Genomic DNA, 19,538 nt, shown 5'->3' with positions numbered 1-19,538 from the left:
GAGCCCCAAAAGGCGTACCAAACATTGAGTACAAAGAGAGAGAGAGAACAAGGCTAGTCTGCATAATCTCCTCTGGAACCCCAAGAGAGTACATCCAAGGAACATGATGCAGGGCATCCCTTTGTAGAAAACCCCTAAGCAAAGCTTGGAAAAGGAGACAACACAGCCCATCGTCCCAGGAATGGAACGACTACCTCAGGACAAGCCGCCAGAAAAACGTACAAAGTCCTAAAGACTGAACTCAAAGGAAGAGATCAACAGGAACAGTCCAAGAAAGGTCACCCATTAACCCCAAAGGCAAACCGCGCGGAAACCGGCGGCAAAAGGAACCAAGTCCTACATCCTCTAACCCACACAGGAGAGAAACACTCCAGTCCTGACATGATGTCGTCTACAACCCAGAAAGTTGCAGCGGAACCTTAAAACGAGTGTACCAGAATGCGCTGCAAAGCCCCTTTAAGGGACTCAAGGCGCTGCTAATTTTATCAACCTCGAAAGGAGAAAAGGCCGAGTAAACCTTGCCGGGGATCGAAACTGCGACCCTCTGTTTGCTACAGTACAGAGTCGCCACAGAGCATTAGAGCGCTGAACTAGCTGTCCCGTTAACCCCAGATGGTGAAACCTGTAAGAATAACTAGTGAACCATGCAGAGCACTTTGCGCCAAAACCAGACCAACCCAGCCTAACAGGCGCCACGTGACTGAACTAGGCCTTATGACAGAAGTTAAAAGAACCCAATCAGGACCAGCCTGAAACCAGGTCCATCACTGCCAAGGCCGCATATAAATCTCCCTGAACGGGGAAGAGCAACAGTCAACATAGGAATAAACACGTCCTAGACCAACTTCCCCAGAAGTAACATAGCGTTTAAAATATATCGATTCCAGAAAATTTGTTCCAAGGAAAATATAACTAACATGAGCTTTAACAAAATAAAATATCATCCTAACCGGATAAAATAAAAGAAGGCACCCTTAGGGTATTGCCTAAGAAAAAACAGCCAGCCCAACAGTGCCTCAATAAGACACGAAGGTGCCCCAGTCTATATCGAAAAGCACAGCATACCCCCGCCGGAGCAAAAGACACCTCTGGCCCCGAAGGTTGACCCCCTGTAGACCCAGAGAGCTGAACAGGCCCCATGCCTGATGAGCTCTGGAAACCGGAACACGAACAGTATCTTAAGCCACCTTCTGGAAGCTGTAGATTCACCAGCCACCTTCTGGAAGCTGTAGATTCACCAGCGCCAAGATTATGGACATGCAACATCGTGCCGAAACAAGCCACCTTCCGAAGAAGGATAAGCAAGGTCTGGGTCACCTGCATGCGTAGTAAGAGAATGTTTAAGAGAACTCGCCATTTGGGGGACAGAACCCCCAGAGGCGGATGGCTCAGCTGCCCCTTGATTCCCCGATCCAGAGGAATTGAGCACGGAATTAGGAACATCACTGGTAGGCAAGTATCATCCAGGGCAAAATGCATTTTGCGCAAGGAGTAGAAAATAAAACAGAGATGTCCGTCTCCGCAAAAATAGATTCCTCCATAACTAGGATATTGATACAAGAATGGACCAGATAAAAAATCTAAACGGCACCTGAAACCCCCTGTGGCTGGGGCACTCACCACCTCCTATGTACCAGACCCCTTCAGACCAGAATTTCTCCGTTGCCAGTCAGGAACACGGAAATGAAAGCAAAACATGTGACCACACCCGGTCACAAGGAGAACTGTATAATCCAAAAAGCGTGCCCAACCCAAAGGCTGCATCGCTTGAAAAATAAAAACGTTATGTTCCACAAGCCATGAGCCTAAAAACACTACACATAAGCAGATTGAGTCACATAAACATGATTAAACCCCCCCTGTTCAATAACCCCCCTCAGGAGATATTACCCTTGATTCCAAGATACTAAAGGAGTCTCACTGAGACCCTGAAACATAATTGAGACCAGCGAGGTGGTAGCCCCTCAGGAAACAATACAGTACATTACTGAAGAAAGTAAAATGAAACGAACGATCTTACCGGAATCTAAACCATGGAACGGGAACACGACCCTTCAAGTGTGACTAAGAGTAGCATCGTCTCCGCCAGAGAGAAGAAAGCAGGCAGCGAAACTCGTCAACAGTGATTTCTTGTGGAGCTGTTAGAGCTGTGAGACTCTCTCTGCATCTCCGGACTCTAACTTTCATCCATGCCCTCACTGAGGGGCTGATAGGATTACTTAAAACTCCAGTCCCATGTCGAAGAGTACTACCCTCCATAAGAGACGATTGAAAATCTGACACTTCTCTGCCAACCTCCTGGGACGTAAGGCAAAGAATAACTGGGGGATGAGGGAAGTGGGAGGAGTATTTAAGCCTTTGGCTGGGGTGTCTCTGCCTCCTCCTGGTGGCCAGGTTCTGAATTCCCAAAAGTAATGAATGCAGCTGTGGACTCTTTCCATTTATGAAGAAAATAAGAAAACCCAAACCTAGTTCTAAATTCTTAATTAGATCAAACTCAACAGAATGACCTAGCTTTAAAAGCCATTCCCAAAGTAGTAAGGAAACCGTATTTAAAATATAGGGTCAAACGGTTTGCCTTAAGCAGCCTGTTGTTTATGAAGCCTTCAATAATTATTCTAATGTAGGATGTGGGGTGCCTAAAGTAAACTTACTTTTTCAGATGAACCATAATGGATGTACCTTTAAGGAAGCAAGGAATAAGACCACCATCCAATGCAAAATAATTATTGATGAAGGTGATGCATGAGAGACTGTAATAGCTGCTTTAGCCAAAGTGTGGAATATATTCACACATTTACTATTTAATTGTATCACTAGCAAACATAATAATACAACTTAGTCTTTAATTCAGATACTGTACATTCTTAATTCTCCTTGGGAGTCACTTCTTTTTAAAAAAATGATGTAAAATTGAAAAACAAACACTGTATAATACAAACATTAAATGGAAATACCAGCCCATATGTCCCATGCTGAAATGTTTACATTCTCCTTTGAACATAATATATTTCTGAGAGTAGGCAGAATATAAAAAGGCGTATGATATGATTAAGACACAAAACTTATTGCAGACTGCCTTGTGGAGTTGGTTCTCTACAAGGCGTTTTGACGTATTGGATAACAAAGGTTGTGAAAAATCCTAAGCAAAAGAAAAAAAGAAAAAACTGAAACAAAGCAAATTAAATATGAGCTGAGAAATCAGTATCATCTTGTTATTTTAACTGTAAGGAAACATCACTGTCTAATAATTTCTAAATGTGGAGTGAAAGATAAAATAAGCACAATCATTTTAAGCCTTTATTTATAAAAGCTTTAAAAACAAATATTATCCTTTGTTTGCAAAAAAAATTCTTCTGCATTAAAAAGGACTGTTCTGTTACAATGTTGTAACTTATTTGAAAAGAAAATCAGGACAATTTGAAGTATAAATGTAAATATATCAGAAAGACAGATTTGCTGGTATTTTATACATATTGGCAGTGTGTGCATATTATATACACTCTATTCATTTCTGGGAAGTATTAGCCATGAGCAAACAAAAGTCCTATTCCATCACTTCAATATCTTGTCAAAGGATGGTTATTAAATTACTTTACATACGATATATAAAAATATATTCCAAAAATAGTCAAAAAAGTAAACTAATATTACCCTACAGCTGCTACAACATTTTTTTGTTGTTACAACAAATAGATGTCTTTGTAGCAAATACAAAAGCATATGGTCTGCCTCTTCCAATAGCGTTAAGATTTCTCGTTCCCTCAACATACGGTTCAATTTTCTTTTTTTTTTTTTTTTTTTAACTTTTTGCATGGGACATTTTTCTTCATAAATGAAAATTACGTTCACAAAATCAAGCACATAATAAATAGGAGTTCATAAAAAATAAAGTTTTTTTTTTGTTTTTTTTAGTAAACATGAAAGAGATAAAAGTCAAGTTTTGGATTTAGGAATGAAATAATATTTTTTTTTAAATAGATGAAGTCAAATTATAGAGTTGGTATTTTTACAAATGTGAGCCAGACAATATTTTAAACCTAGACTGGGACATTACCCCATTTCAACAAAAGTTTATAGAATCTGATGGGCCTTTATTTTTTATTAGCTCTACAAGCACTGAGCTATGGAATTTTATCTGGTTAAACACACAACATGGTTTTAAAATGTAGTGCATCATCTGTCATATAATTTGCAGCTGCTCCAAATTATATATATATATAAAATATATATGTTACTTGTGCAAGGGTAAAAAAATAAAATAAAAAAAACAAAAAAAGCAGAATCAGCATCCACATTAAAGTGCAAAAAAATTGATGGTCCTTGTTTGTGAATTGCTGAACAGAGTTTAACAGTTTTTTTTTTATATTCACTGCTGACATAAATTAGTAGAACTCTTTAGTTATGCAGGGAAATTAAGACAAACCATCCATTTTCCCAAAACACTTAGGGGCCATATGATTTGTAGTGATTACAACAGCAGTGTCTGATGGTAGCTAAATAAGGCATATAGGAAAATCGAGACAGATCTGTCTCAAGTCCAAGTGGTTCCACATTTTACAAAGAAAGGCACAAAATAAAGTGCCAAGATAGGGGAATCACTGTCCTAGCAATCCAATGAGAGATAAAACAAGTACAAGCTTTAATAGCTTGGTAATGAAAAGTGCTGCCTTATTGTCCATGTAAGATCATGCCTGTTTATTGGCTTCCTCTTCATATGCATTTCCTGTCCCATTTTGTACATAAGATGAGCCAGACCCAAGGCCATATAAATGGCCGCAGTATTTAGCATCATCTATGTGATCCTCAAAAAACATCTGGAAAAAAAAGAAAGAAAAAGTAATGCATGTGGGCTTAAAGGGATAGTCTAGTCAAAAATAAACTTTCAGATAAAAGGTATGTAATTTTAAACAACAACTTTCAAATTTACTTTTATCATCAATTTTGCTTTGTTCTTTTGGTATTCTTAGTTGAAAGCTAAACCTAGGTAGGCTCATATGAAAATTTCTTAGCCCCTGAAGGCCACCTCTTATCTGAATGCATTTTGAAACATTTTCACAACTAGAGGGCGTTAGTTCACGTGTGCCATATGGAAAACATTGTGCTCACGCCCGTGGAGTTACCTAGGAGTTAGCACTGATTGGTTAAAATGAACTAGTCAAAAAAAAAAAAAAATAAGGGGGCAGTCTGCAGAGGCTTAGATACAAGGTAATCATAGAGGTATAAAAGTGTATTAATATAACAGTGTTGGTTTTGCAATACTGGGTAATGGGTAAAAGGGATTATCTAACTTTTTAAACAATAAAAATTCTGGTGCAGACTGACCCTTTAAATCATTTTAAATTAATCTTAATTGCATGCAAATATGGTTTTGGATTATCTTCTTTGAGAATAAAGAAATGCATACTTCTCTCATTTTGAAGAAAGCCATTCCCGTCATTAATGAGTCTGAGCCTGCCTGATGCTGAGGTCCTATCCGCTCCAGTTCCAGTTGCTCTGCCACTTCTTGCAACCCACCCTATTAAAAGATAGAACAGGAGAAAATTGTTACAGACGACACTATGCTTGCATCGGCATACCACAAACATTACAGCACTGTTTTAGGAAGATGTCGAGGCGCTAAACAATCATAAATCCACGTGCACAGATTACTTTATAAGCATGGAGACCATTCAATGCTCTAAAACTACAAAAGATAAATAAATAAGCATGTATGACAGAGTGCTTTCAAATAAATTGAATTGAATAATGCTTCTGCCTGCTTTTAAACGCCCCTTTAATTTGTGCTAGATTCCCCTGGTAACCATTTCCTCCGTCTCCATTTTGTCTAACAGTAACCATTTTATCAGATACTGTCTAAAATTCATTCATCCTGACACCCCCCTCCCCTTCGTCTAATTTGCAAGTGTGTAACGCCTGGCTAACTTAGACTGCCTATAACAGCTGCTTCAAATCAGTAGAGTACTTTTCACTGCTACATATAGAGCATGCACAAGGCTCATTTTGAGCCGTGGCTCTCTGATTCGAAGTGTTACAAGTAGCAGAGTTACTCACTGGAGTTAGAAACTGCAGACCAACTAACAGGTAAACTTAATAACTCTACTTACTATACGACTGATAACAGAGAACCTATGAAATCATCGTATTCAAAAAAGTGATACTCCCTTCACGTCCCTCTGACATTCGATGTACTCTGAGAGGAATCAGGCTTCAACAATGCTGAGAAGCGCATATCAACGTAGAAATCTTAGCACAAACTTACTTCAACACCTCCATAGGAGGCAAAGTTTGTAAAACTGAATTGTGGTTGTGGTGAGGGGTGTATTTATAGGCATTTTGAGGTTTGGGAAACTTTGCCCATCCTGGTAGGATTGTATATCCCATATGTCACTAGCTCATGGACTCTTGCCAATTACATGAAAGAAACTTTGTTTCCTTATAAACACTACCCCCTCTAACTCTCCTGTGTCTAGTCATACGCGCTCCTACAAATCTCACTCTCACCTTCTGTCTCTCTCACTGCTACTACTGCTTCCTGCTGGTGATGTCTCTCCTAACCCTGGCCCTGCAGCAATCACCACACTTTTACATTCTCGCTCCATCTCCCACTGCAAAAATTCTAGGTCACGCAATAACAACAATCTCATCTCCATTAACGCACAGCGCCAATCCCCTCACTTTTCTTGTGCCCTCTGGAATGCTTGCTCCGTCTGTAACAAACTTACAACTATTCACGACCTGTCTCCAACGCTTTCAACCTTTTAGCAATTACTGAAACCTGGCTATCTTCCTCTGACACTGCTTCCATTGCTGCTCTCACACACAATGGTCTCCACTTTAGCCACACACCTAGGCCTGGTGAGAGACACGGTGGCAGTGTTACTCTCCCCATCTTGCTCCTATCAGTACCTATCCCCATTTCCATCTCTCTCCTTTTCTTCCTTTGAAGTCCACTGCATTCGCCTGTTCTCCCCCCTCTCTCTCAGAGTGGCAGTTATCTATCGGCCCCCTGGACCAACCTCCCAATTCCTTGACAACTTTGCTGCCTGGCTTCCTTACTTTCTCTCTACAAATACACCTGAACGCCCAACAAACACGCCACCTACAAAAATGCTCCCGCACTGCTGAACGTGCCTGGAGGAAATCCCGCTCTGAACCTAATTTCATGCACTATAAGTTCATTCTGTACTCTTACACCTCTGCCCTTTGCTTAGCTAAGCAAACCTACTTCTCTTCTCTTATATCCACTCACTCCTCAAACCCTAAAAGACTCTTCTCCATTTTCAACTCTCTCCTCTACCCACCTGCACCACCACCCTCATCTGCATTCAGTGCTCAAGACCTTGCTGACTATTTTTTCAATAAAACACTTGCCATCCGAAGAAACATCCCAACACAAACCTGCAATCTCCCAACTCCGCTCCCAGTCACCCCCTCTGCCATTCTCTGCTCCCTCCTCCCAACCACTGAGAGTGAAGTGGCTTCCCTTTTGTCTTCCTCACACCTCACTACCTGCCCACTTGACCCTATTCCTTCACATCTAATTCCACCTCTTTCTCCCACCCTCACTTCGGCTCCTACTCACATATTCAACCTATCCCTTTCTACCGGCTCATTCCCTGCCTCCTTCAAACATGCAAAGGTCACCCCCATCCTCAAAAAACTCTCCCTTGACACTAACTCCCCTGCAAACTAACGCCCCATATCACTGTTCCCGCTAGCTTCAAAATTCCTTGAAAAACTAGTTTTCAATCGCCTAACCCACTTCCTGTCCTCCAACTCACTGCTCGACCCCCTGCAATCTGGCTTCCGCCCCCAACACTCAACTGAGACTGCCCTCACCAATGTTACTAACGATCTCCTTTCTGCTAAAAACAAAGGCTACTATTCTATACTCATCTTAGTTGACCTCTCTGCTGCCTTTGACACTGTTGACCATCCCCTTCTCCTACGGACTCAGCTCTCTTGGTCTCTGTGACACTGCCCTCTCCTGGATTCACTCTTATCTCTCTAACAGATCCTTCTCCGTCTCTTTTGCTGGTGACTCCTTCTCTCTATTGCCTCTGTCTGTTGGAGTACCTCAAGGCTCTGTCCTGGGTCCTCTACTCTTTTCTATTTACACTTCTTCACTGGGTAAAACTTAACAGCTATGGCTTCAGCTATCACCTCTATGCTGATGATACCCAGATCTACCTTTCCACCCCTGCACTCTCTCCTGTCAATTCTCACATCAGTGACTGCTTATCTGGCATTTCCTCCTGGATGGCCTCTCACCACCTAAAAATAAACATGTCTAAGACCGAACTACTTCTAATTCCCCCCTCTAACTACTCCAGTTTCTAATTTTTCTATCACGGTTGGCGGCACCACTATCTCCCCATCACCCCAAGTCCGCTGCCTCGGAGTCACGCTTGACTCAAATCTGTCCTTTATTCCCCACATCCAACTGCTCTCTACAGCCTGCCGCAACCACCTACGCAATATCTCCAAAATGCGTCCGTTTCTGAGTGCTGAAACTATTAAACAGCTAATCCACTCCATGGTAATTTCCAGACTTGACTACTGTAACAACTTACTAACTGGCCTCCCTCTCTCCCGCCTCTCTCCCCTCCAATCCATCCTAAATGCATCTGCCAGGCTAATCCACCTCTCTCGATGCTCTGTTTCTGCTGCACCTCTCTGCGAGTCCCTTCACTGGCTCCCCATTCACAGCAGAGTTAAATTCAAAATTCTCACCCTGACCTACAAAGCCCTCACCAATGCTGCCCCACCCTACCTGTCCTCACTCATCAACAAATATACTCAAGCCCGCCCCCTAAGATCCAAAAATGACCTGCTTCTTGCGTCCTCTACCATCACCTCCTCTCATGCTAGACTACAGGACTTCTCTCGTGCTGCACCAACCCTCTGAAACGCACTTCCTTGAACTGTCAGACTTGCCCCTAACCTCTCCTACTTTAAACGTTCCCTAAAGACCTTTCTGTTCAGGGAAGCTTATCACCCGACTTAATAACAAACTAATTTCACTTAACTAACAGTTGCCCTCTATCTCCTCACTAATATCATTCTCACCTTTGTAGTCCCCACCTCCTGTTTCCCATCCTCCTACCCATCTAGATCTGTATTTGTCTGTAAAACTTTGTCTTTTATCGTATTGTTTCTCCATTGTACTGTTATCCTTGTACCCATGGGCAGCACTGCGGAATCTGTTGGCGCTTTATAAATAAAGAATAATAATAAATAAATTGAAAAAATAGCAAAAATGAATTTTTCTCTGTGAAAAAGCTGTCATTAGCAGAGCAATTACTAATAAAAAGAGATACAAACTACAACACTTAATGTTTGTGAAATGGATTAGAATTATCTTGGCATTGCCAAAAAATGGCAAAAAGGCATAACAATCTTAGAATGTTCTTAGAACAGACTAGATTCACAATAAAATTAGAAGTTTTCAACACTTTTTCCTTATGAGATGAACACACTGCATACTGGTACTTGACTGAATGTGCTATGAGCAACTATCAATATAATCTTCAAAATAAATAACTTCAGAAGACACCTTATAATATTCATTAGTCAAAAGAATCCAAATTCTAACAGCTAAGAACCTAAATTAAAAAATTTTCTAAATCCAGGAGGGATGTAACAATGTCAGAGTAAAACACTATTAAAGAACAGAAGCAAGAATCTGAACTAATTGCTAAACCAATAATTAAAAACCATCTTAAAGTGAAGGTAAACTTTGATGAATGAAAGCCCGTTTTTTAAAAATACTATGAAAAACAGGGGCACTTTCATTCATCAAAGTTTACAAAGCAGCCGTTTTGATTAAAAACTTACCTTTTTTTCTTTTCATAGGCAGAGCAACTTCCCCCTCCTGGAAATCCTCTCTTCACACGTCAGCAATGACTAATCCGGCTTCCTCCAATCACAGCATGGCCTCAGGCAATGACTACCCTGGGGGGAAAGCCGTGATTGGAGGAAGCCGGATTAGTCATTGCTGACGTGTGAAGCAAGGATTTCCAGGAGGGGGAAGCTGCTCTGGCTGTGAAAAGAAAAAAAGGTAAGTTTTTAATCAAAACGGCTGCTTTGTAAACTTTGATGAATGAAAGTGCCCCTGTTTTTAATAGTATTATTAAAAAACGGGCTTTCATTCACCAAAGTTTACCTTCACTTTAAGCAAACGCCAAACCTGCAAAGCATGATGCAACATTTTCTGTTAATGCAGATGATACAATAGTTTTAAAAAAATAATAATAATAAATAAAATAAAGATTTTAACATATCATCTTTAAAAGGATAGATTAGCAAAGCTTCAAGGACCAGAGGCAATTCAGGCAAATCACGTTGAGATATTAGTGATGGTAAATCTGAGCGTTTGTTAAACGCTCGGATTTACCATCACTTTATGTACTTGTTTTATTCTGCAGGTACAGTGAGGAAAAGACTAAATGGACTTCTCCAAAACACTTTTCAGTACCAATGAACAATCTACTGACCAACAGCTTTAAAGTGAATTGTAAGGTTGCTCCTTATCTTAGGGTGCTGGAAACCGCAGACCCATTGAGGAACAGTTTCAATTCTGCCTGTTGCAGGGGGGACTAACATCCACCTGGACAATGCCTGCTTTATTTATTTATTCTTGAGAGGCAATACAGGGAGTGCAGAATTATTAGGCAAGTTGTATTTTTGAGGATTAATTTTATTATTGAACAACAACTATGTTCTCAATGAACCCAAAAAACTCATTATTATCAAAGCCGCATAGTTTTGGAAGTCGTTTTTAGTTTGTTTTTAGTTATAGCTATTTTAGGGGGATATCTGTGTGTGCAGGTGACTATTACTGTGCATAATTATTAGGCAACTTAACAAAAAACAAATATATACCCATTTCAATTATTTATTTTTACCAGTGAAACCAATATAACATCTCAACATTCACAAATATACATTTCTGACATTCAAAAACAAAACAAAAACAAATCAGTGACCAATATAGCCACCTTTCTTTGCAAGGACACTCAAAAGCCTGCCATCCATGGATTCTGTCAGTGTTTTGATCTGTTCACCATCAACATTGCGTGCAGCAGCAACCACAGCCTCCCAGACACTGTTCAGAGAGGTGTACTGTTTTCCCTCCTTGTAAATCTCACATTTGATGATGGACCACAGGTTCTCAATGGGGTTCAGATCAGGTGAACAAGGAGGCCATGTCATTAGATTTTCTTCTTTTATACCCTTTCTTGCCAGCCACGCTGTGGAGTACTTGGACGCGTGTGATGGAGCATTGTCCTGCATGAAAAACAGAATTTATGCTTACCTGATAAATTACTTTCTCCAACGGTGTGTCCGGTCCACGGCGTCATCCTTACTTGTGGGATATTCTCTTCCCCAACAGGAAATGGCAAAGAGCCCAGCAAAGCTGGTCACATGATCCCTCCTAGGCTCCGCCTACCCCAGTCATTCGACCGACGTACAGGAGGAAATATGCATAGGAGAAACCATATGATACCGTGGTGACTGTAGTTAGAGAAAATAATTCATCAGACCTGATTAAAAAAACCAGGGCGGGCCGTGGACCAGACACACCGTTGGAGAAAGTAATTTATCAGGTAAGCATAAATTCTGTTTTCTCCAACATAGGTGTGTCCGGTCCACGGCGTCATCCTTACTTGTGGGAACCAATACCAAAGCTTTAGGACACGGATGAAGGGAGGGAGCAAATCAGGTCACCTAAATGGAAGGCACCACGGCTTGCAAAACCTTTCTCCCAAAAATAGCCTCTGAAGAAGCAAAAGTATCAAATTTGTAAAATTTGGCAAAAGTGTGCAGTGAAGACCAAGTCGCTGCCTTACATATCTGGTCAACAGAAGCCTCGTTCTTAAAGGCCCAAGTGGAAGCCACAGCCCTAGTGGAATGAGCTGTGATTCTTTCAGGAGGCTGCCGTCCGGCAGTCTCATAAGCCAATCGGATAATGCTTTTAAGCCAAAAAGAAAGAGAGGTAGAAGTTGCCTTTTGATCTCTCCTTTTACCAGAATAAACAACAAACAGAGAAGATGTTTGTCTGAAATCTTTAGTGGCCTCTAAATAGAATTTTAGAGCACGGACTACGTCCAAATTGTGTAACAAACGTTCCTTCTTTGAAACTGGATTCGGACACAAAGAAGGTACAACTATCTCCTGGTTAATATTCTTGTTGGAAACAACTTTCGGAAGAAAACCAGGCTTAATACGCAAAACCACCTTATCTGCATGGAACACCAGATAGGGCGGAGAACACTGCAGAGCAGATAACTCAGAAACTCTTCTAGCAGAAGAAATTGCAACCAAAAACAAAACTTTCCAAGATAATAACTTAATATCTACGGAATGTAAGGGTTCAAACGGAACCCCTTGAAGAACTGAAAGAACTAGATTAAGACTCCAGGGAGGAGTCAAAGGTCTGTAAACAGGCTTGATTCTAACCAGAGCCTGAACAAACGCTTGAACGTCTGGCACAGCTGCCAGCCTTTTGTGAAGTAAAACAGATAACGCAGAGATCTGTCCCTTCAGAGAACTTGCAGATAATCCTTTCTCCAAACCTTCTTGTAGAAAGGATAGAATCTTAGGAATTTTGATCTTGTTCCAGGGGAATCCTTTAGATTCACACCAACAGATATATTTTTTCCATATCTTATGGTAAATTTTTCTAGTTACAGGCTTTCTAGCCTGAATCAGAGTATCTATTACAGAATCTGAAAACCCACGCTTTGATAAAATCAAGCGTTCAATCTCCAAGCAGTCAGTTGGAGGGAAACCAGATTCGGATGTTCGAATGGACCTTGAACAAGAAGGTCCTGTCTCAAAGGTAGCTTCCATGGTGGAGCCGATGACATATTCACCAGGTCTGCATACCAAGTCCTGCGTGGCCACCGCAAGCCCTCTCCTGATTGATCCTGGCTACCAGCCTGGGAATGAGAGGAAACGGTGGGAATACATAAGCTAGGTTGAAGGTCCAAGGTGCTACTAGTGCATCTACTAGAGTTGCCTTGGGATCCCTGGATCTGGACCCGTAACAAGGAACCTTGAAGTTCTGACGAGAGGCCATCAGATCCATGTCTGGAATGCCCCATAATCGAGTTATTTGGGCAAAGATTTCCGGATGGAGTTCCCACTCCCCCGGATGGAATGTCTGACGACTCAGAAAATCCGCTTCCCAATTTTCCACTCCTGGGATGTGGATCGCAGACAAGTGGCAGGAGTGATCCTCCGCCCATTGAATTATCTTGGTCACTTCCTCCATCACCAGGGAACTCCTTGTTCCCCCCTGATGGTTGATATATGCAACTGTCGTCATGTTGTCTGATTGAAACCTTATGAATTTGGCCTTTGCTAGATGAGGCCAAGCTTTGAGAGCATTGAATATCGCTCTCAGTTCCAGAATGTTTATCGGGAGAAGAGATTCTTCCCAAGACCATAGACCCTGAGCTTTCAGGGGTTCCCAGACCGCGCCCCAGCCCACCAGACTGGCGTCGGTCGTGACAATGACCCACTCTGGTCTGCGGAAGCTCATTCCCTGTGACAGGTTGTCCAGGATCAGCCACCAACGGAGTGAATCTCTGGTCCTTTGATCTACTTGAATCGTCGGAGACAAGTCTGTATAATCCCCATTCCACTGTCTGAGCATGCACAGTTGTAATGGTCTTAGATGGATTTGTGCAAAAGGAACTATGTCCATTGCTGCAACCATCAATCCTATTACTTCCATGCACTGCGCTATGGAAGGACGAAGAACAGAATGAAGTACTTGACAAGAACTTAGAAGTTTTGATTTTCTGACCTCTGTCAGAAAAATCCTCATTTCTAAGGAGTCTATTATTGTTCCCAAGAAGGGAACTCTTGTTGACGGGGAAAGAGAACTTTTTTCTATGTTCACTTTCCATCCGTGAGATCTGAGAAAGGCTAGGACGATGTCCGTATGAGCCTTTGCTTTTGACAGAGACGACGCTTGAATCAGGACGTCGTCCAAGTACGGTACTACTGCAATGCCCCTTGGTCTTAGAACCGCTAGAAGGGACCCTAGTACCTTTGTGAAAATTCTCGGAGCAGTGGCTAATCCGAATGGAAGTGCCACAAACTGGTAATGCTTGTCCAGAAAAGCGAACCTTAGGAACTGATGATGTTCCTTGTGGATAGGAATATGTAGATACGCATCCTTTAAATCCACCGTGGTCATAAATTGACCTTCCTGGATGGTAGGAAGGATCGTTCGAATGGTTTCCATTTTGAACGATGGAACCCTGAGAAATTTGTTTACGATCTTGAGATCTAAAATTGGTCTGAATGTTCCCTCTTTTTTGGGAACTATGAACAGGTTGGAGTAAAACCCCATCCCTTGTTCTCCTATTGGAACTGGATGAATTACTCCCATCTTTAACAGGTCTTCTACACAATGTAAGAATGCCTGTCTTTTTATTTGGTTTGAAGATAATTGAGACCTGTGGAACCTTCCCCTTGGGGGTAGTTCCTTGAATTCCAGGAGATAACCTTGAGAAACTATTTCTAGTGCCCAAGGATCCTGAACATCTCTTGCCCAGGCCTGAGCAAAGAGAGAAAGTCTGCCCCCCACCAGATCCGGTCCCGGATCGGGGGCCATCCCTTCATGCTGTTTTGGTAGCAGTGGCAGGCTTCTTGGCCTGCTTACCCTTGTTCCAGCCTTGCATCGGTCTCCAGGCTGGTTTGGGTTGAGAAGTATTACCCTCTTGCTTAGAGGATGTAGAAGTAGAGGCTGGTCCGTTTCTGCGAAAGGGACGAAAATTAGGCTTATTTCTAGCCTTAAAAGACCTATCCTGAGGAAGGGCGTGGCCCTTTCCCCCGGTGATGTCTGAAATAATCTCTTTCAAATCAGGACCAAACAGTGTTTTACCCTTGAAAGGGATATTAAGCAATTTTGTCTTGGAAGACACATCCGCTGACCAAGACTTTAGCCAAAGCGCTCTGCGCGCCACGATAGCAAACCCTGAATTTTTCGCCGCTAATCTAGCTAATTGCAAAGCGGCATCTAGAATAAAAGAGTTAGCCAATTTAAGTGCTTGAACTCTGTCCATAACCTCCTCATACGAAGATTCTTTATTGAGCGACTTTTCTAGTTCTTCGAACCAGAAACACGCTGCCGTAGTGACAGGAACAATGCATGAAATTGGTTGTAGAAGGTAACCTTGCTGAACAAACATCTTTTTAAGCAAACCCTCTAATTTTTTATCCATAGGATCTTTGAAAGCACAACTATCTTCTATGGGAATAGTAGTGCGTTTGTTTAGAGTAGAGACCGCCCCCTCGACCTTAGGGACTGTCTGCCATAAGTCCTTTCTGGGGTCGACTATAGGAAATAATTTCTTAAATATAGGGGGAGGAACAAAAGGTATGCCGGGCCTTTCCCATTCCTTATTTACTATGTCCGCCACCCGCTTGGGTATAGGAAAAACATCGGGGGGCACCGGAACCTCTAGGAACTTGCCCATCTTACATAATTTCTCTGGAATGACTAAATTGTCACAATCATCCAGAGTAGATAATACCTCCTTAAGCAGTGCGCGGAGATGTTCTAATTTAAATTTAAATGTTACAACATCAGGTTCAGCTTGTTGAGAAATTTTTCCTGAATCTGAAATTTCTCCCTCAGACAAAACCTCCCTCCTGGCCCCTTCAGATTGGTGTGAGGGTATGTCAGAAACGTTATCATCAGCGTCCTCTTGCTCTTCAGTGTTTAAAACAGAGCAATCGCGCTTTCTCTGATAAGTAGGCATTTTAGATAAAATATTTGCAATAGAATTATCCATAACAGCCGTTAATTGTTGCATAGTAATAAGTATTGGCGCACTAGATGTACTAGGGGCCTCTCGTGTGGGCAAAACTGGTGTAGACACAGAAGGGGGTGATGCAGTACCATGCTTACTCCCCTCATCTGAAGAATCATCTTGGGCACTATTATTATCTGTGGCATCATTGTCCCTACTTTGTTTGGACACTATGTCACAATTATCACATATATTTAAATGGGGAGACACATTGGCTTTCATACATATAGAACATCGCTTATCTGATGGTTCAGACATGTTAAACAGGCTTAAACTTGTCAACAAAGCACAAAAAACGTTTTAAAATAAAACCGTTACTGTCACTTTAAATTTTAAACAGAACACACTTTAATACTGAATATGCGAAAAAGCATGAAGCAATTGTTCAAAGTTCACCAAAATTTCACCACAGTGTCTTAAAGCCTTAAAAGTATTGCACACCAAATTTGAAAGCTTTAACCCTTAAAATAACGGAACCAGAGCCGTTTTTACATTTAACCCCTATACAGTCCCAGGTATCTGCTTTGCTGAGACCCAACCAAGCCCAGAGGGGAATACGATACCAAATGACGCCTTCTATAAGCTTTTTCAGTGGTTCTTAGCTCCTCACACATGCATCTGCATGCCTTGCTTTCCAAAAACAACTGCGCATTAGTGGCGCGAAAATGAGGCTCTGCCTATAACTAGAGAAGGCCCCCATCTGAAAAAGGTGTCCATACAGTGCCTGCCGTTTTTTTAACAACAATCCCCAAGATTATAATAACTATAAAGAGTTATAATCTGTCAAATATGCTTAGCAAAGTAAACGTTTTAGCCCAGAAAAATGTCTACCAGTTTTTTAAGCCCTTATAAAGCCCTTTATTCTTTTACTTAATCTAAGAAAATGGCTTACCGGTCCCCATAGGGAAAATGACAGCCTTCCAGCATTACAAAGTCTTGTTAGAAATGTGGCCAGTCATACCTCAGGCAGAAAAGTCTGCCAACTGCTTCCCCCAACTGAAGTTACTTCATCTCAACAGTCCTGTGTGGAAACAGCAATCGATTTTAGTAACGTTTGCTAAAATCATCTTCCTCTTACAAACAGAAATCTTCTTCTCTTTTCTGTTTCAGAGTAAATAGTACATACCAGCACTATTTTAAAATAACAAACACTTGATTGAAGAATAAAAACTACATTTAAACACCAAAAAAAACTCTTAGCCATCTCCGTGGAGATGTTGCCTGTGCAACGGCAAAGAGAATGACTGGGGTAGGCGGAGCCTAGGAGGGATCATGTGACCAGCTTTGCTGGGCTCTTTGCCATTTCCTGTTGGGAAAGAGAATATCCCACAAGTAAGGATGACGCCGTGGACCGGACACACCTATGTTGGAGAAATCATGTTTTTCTTGAAGGATGCAGAGTTCTTCCTGTACCACTGCTTGAAGAAGGTGTCTTCCAGAAACTGGCAGTAGGACTGGGAGTTGAGCTTGACTCCATCCTCAACCCGAAAAGGCCCCACAAGCTCATCTTTGATGATACCAGTACTCCACCTCCACCTTGCTGGCGTCTGAGTCGGACTGGAGCTCTCTGCCCTTTACCAATCCAGCCACGGGCCCATCCATCTGGCCCATCAAGACTTACTCTCATTTCATCAGTCCATAAAACCTTAGAAAAATCAGTCTTGAGATATTTCTTGGCCCAGTCTTGACGTTTCAGCTTGTGTGTCTTGTTCAGTGGTGGTCGTCTTTCAGCCTTTCTTACCTTGGCCATGTCTCTGAGTATTGCACACCTTGTGCTTTTGGGCACTCCAGTGATGTTGCAGCTCTGAAATATGGCCAAACTGGTGGCAAGTGGCATCTTAGCAGCTGCACGCTTTACTTTCTCAGTTCATGGGCAGTTATTTTGCGCCTTGGTTTTTCCACACGCTTCTTGCGACCCTGTTGACTATTTTGAATGAAACGCTTGATTGTTCGATGATCACGCTTCAGAAGCTTTGCAATTTTAAGAGTGCTGCATCCCTCTGCAAGATATCTCACTATTTTTGACTTTTCTGAGCCTGTCAAGTCCTTCTTTTGACCCATTTTGCCAAAGGAAAGGAAGTTGCCTAATAATTATGCACACCTGATATAGGGTGTTGATGTCATTAGACCACACCCCTTCTCATTACAGAGATGCACATCACCTAATATGCTTAATTGGTAGTAGGCTTTCGAGCCTATACAGCTTGGAGTAAGACAACATGCATAAAGAGGATGATGTGGTCAAAATACTCATTTGCCTAATAATTCTGCACTCCCTGTAAGTGCAGATAAAATAACATCAAAGAAATATATATTAACCCCTTAATGACCACAGCACTTTTCCATTTTCTGTCCGTTTGGGACCAAGGCTATTTTTACATTTTTGCGGTGTTTGTGTTTAGCTGTAATTTTCCTCTTACTCATTTCCTGTACCCACACATATTATATACCGTTTTTCTCGCCATTAAATGGACTTTCTAAAGATACCATTATTTTCATCATATCTTATAATTTACTATAATTTTTTTTTATAAAATATGAGAAAAAAAAAACAAACAAACAAAAAAAAAACCACTTTTTCTAACTTTGACCCCCAAAATCAGTTACACATCTACAACCACCATAAAATACCCATGCTAAATAGTTTCTAAATTTTGTCCTGAGTTTAGAAATACCCAATATTTACATGTTCTTTGCTTTTTTTTACAAGTTATAGGGCCATAAATACAAGTAGCACTTTGCTATTTCCGAACCATTTTTTTTTTTTCAAAATTTAGCGCTAGTTACATTGGGACACTGATATCTGTCAGGAATCCCTGAATGTCCATTGACATGTATATATTTTTTTTAGTAGACATCCCAAAGTATTGATCTAGGCCAATTTTAGTATATTTCATGCCACCATTTCACCGCCAAATGCGATCAAATACAAAAAATAGTTCACTTTTTCATAATTTTTTTCACAAACTATCGGTTTCTCACTGAAATTATTTACAAACAACTTGTGCAATTATGGCATAAATGGTTGTAAATTTTTCTCTGGGATCCCCTTTGTTTAGAAATAGCAGACATATATGGCTTTGGCGTTGCTTTTTGGTAATTTGAAGGCCGCTAATTGCCACTGTGCACCACACGTGTATTATGCCCAGCAGTGAAGGGGTTAATTAGGGAGCATATAGGGAGCTTTTTGGGGTAATTTTAGCTTTAGTGTAGTGTAGTAGACAACCCCAAGTATTGATATAGGCCCATTTTGGTATATTTCATGCCACCATTTCACTGCCAAATGAAATCAAATAAAAAAACCAAAACGTTACATTTTTCACAATTTTAGGTTTCTCACTGAAATCATTTACAAACAGCTTGTGCAATTATGGCACAAATGGTTGTAAATGCTTCTCTGGAATCCCCTTTGTTCAGAAAACATAATTTATGCTTACCTGATAAATGTATTTCTCTTGTAGTGTATCCAGTCCATGGATCATCCATTACTTGTGGGATATTCTCCTTCCCAACAGGAAGTTGCAAGAGGATCACCCACAGCAGAGCTGCTATATAGCTCCTCCCCTCACTGCCATATCCAGTCATTCGACCGAAACAAGACGAGAAAGGAGAAACCATAGGGTGCAGTGGTGACTGTAGTTTAATTAAAATTTAGACCTGCCTTAAAAGGACAGGGCGGGCCGTGGACTGGATACACTACAA

At 41.3% G+C, this 19,538-nt stretch overlaps 1 protein-coding gene across 1 annotated transcript in view; it reads right to left on the bottom strand.

The window, feature by feature from the left end:
• Window positions 1–2,826: 2,826 nt before the first annotated feature.
• CNOT7 (CCR4-NOT transcription complex subunit 7) overlaps window positions 2,827–19,538 on the bottom strand; it is a 132,903-nt gene continuing 116,191 nt past the window's right edge. The window contains exons 6-7 of the mRNA XM_053703922.1: window positions 5,408–5,518; window positions 2,827–4,817 (exon numbers count right to left, since the gene is read on the bottom strand). Coding sequence (XP_053559897.1) covers window positions 4,689–4,817; window positions 5,408–5,518 — 240 coding nt within the window. The 3' untranslated portion in view covers window positions 2,827–4,688. The remainder of the gene's footprint in view (window positions 4,818–5,407; window positions 5,519–19,538) is intronic.

This window comes from Bombina bombina, chromosome 2, assembly GCF_027579735.1.
Source record: "Bombina bombina isolate aBomBom1 chromosome 2, aBomBom1.pri, whole genome shotgun sequence".
NCBI classification, from domain to species: Eukaryota; Metazoa; Chordata; class Amphibia; order Anura; family Bombinatoridae; genus Bombina; species Bombina bombina.
This window is presented reverse-complemented; position numbering and strand designations above follow the sequence as displayed.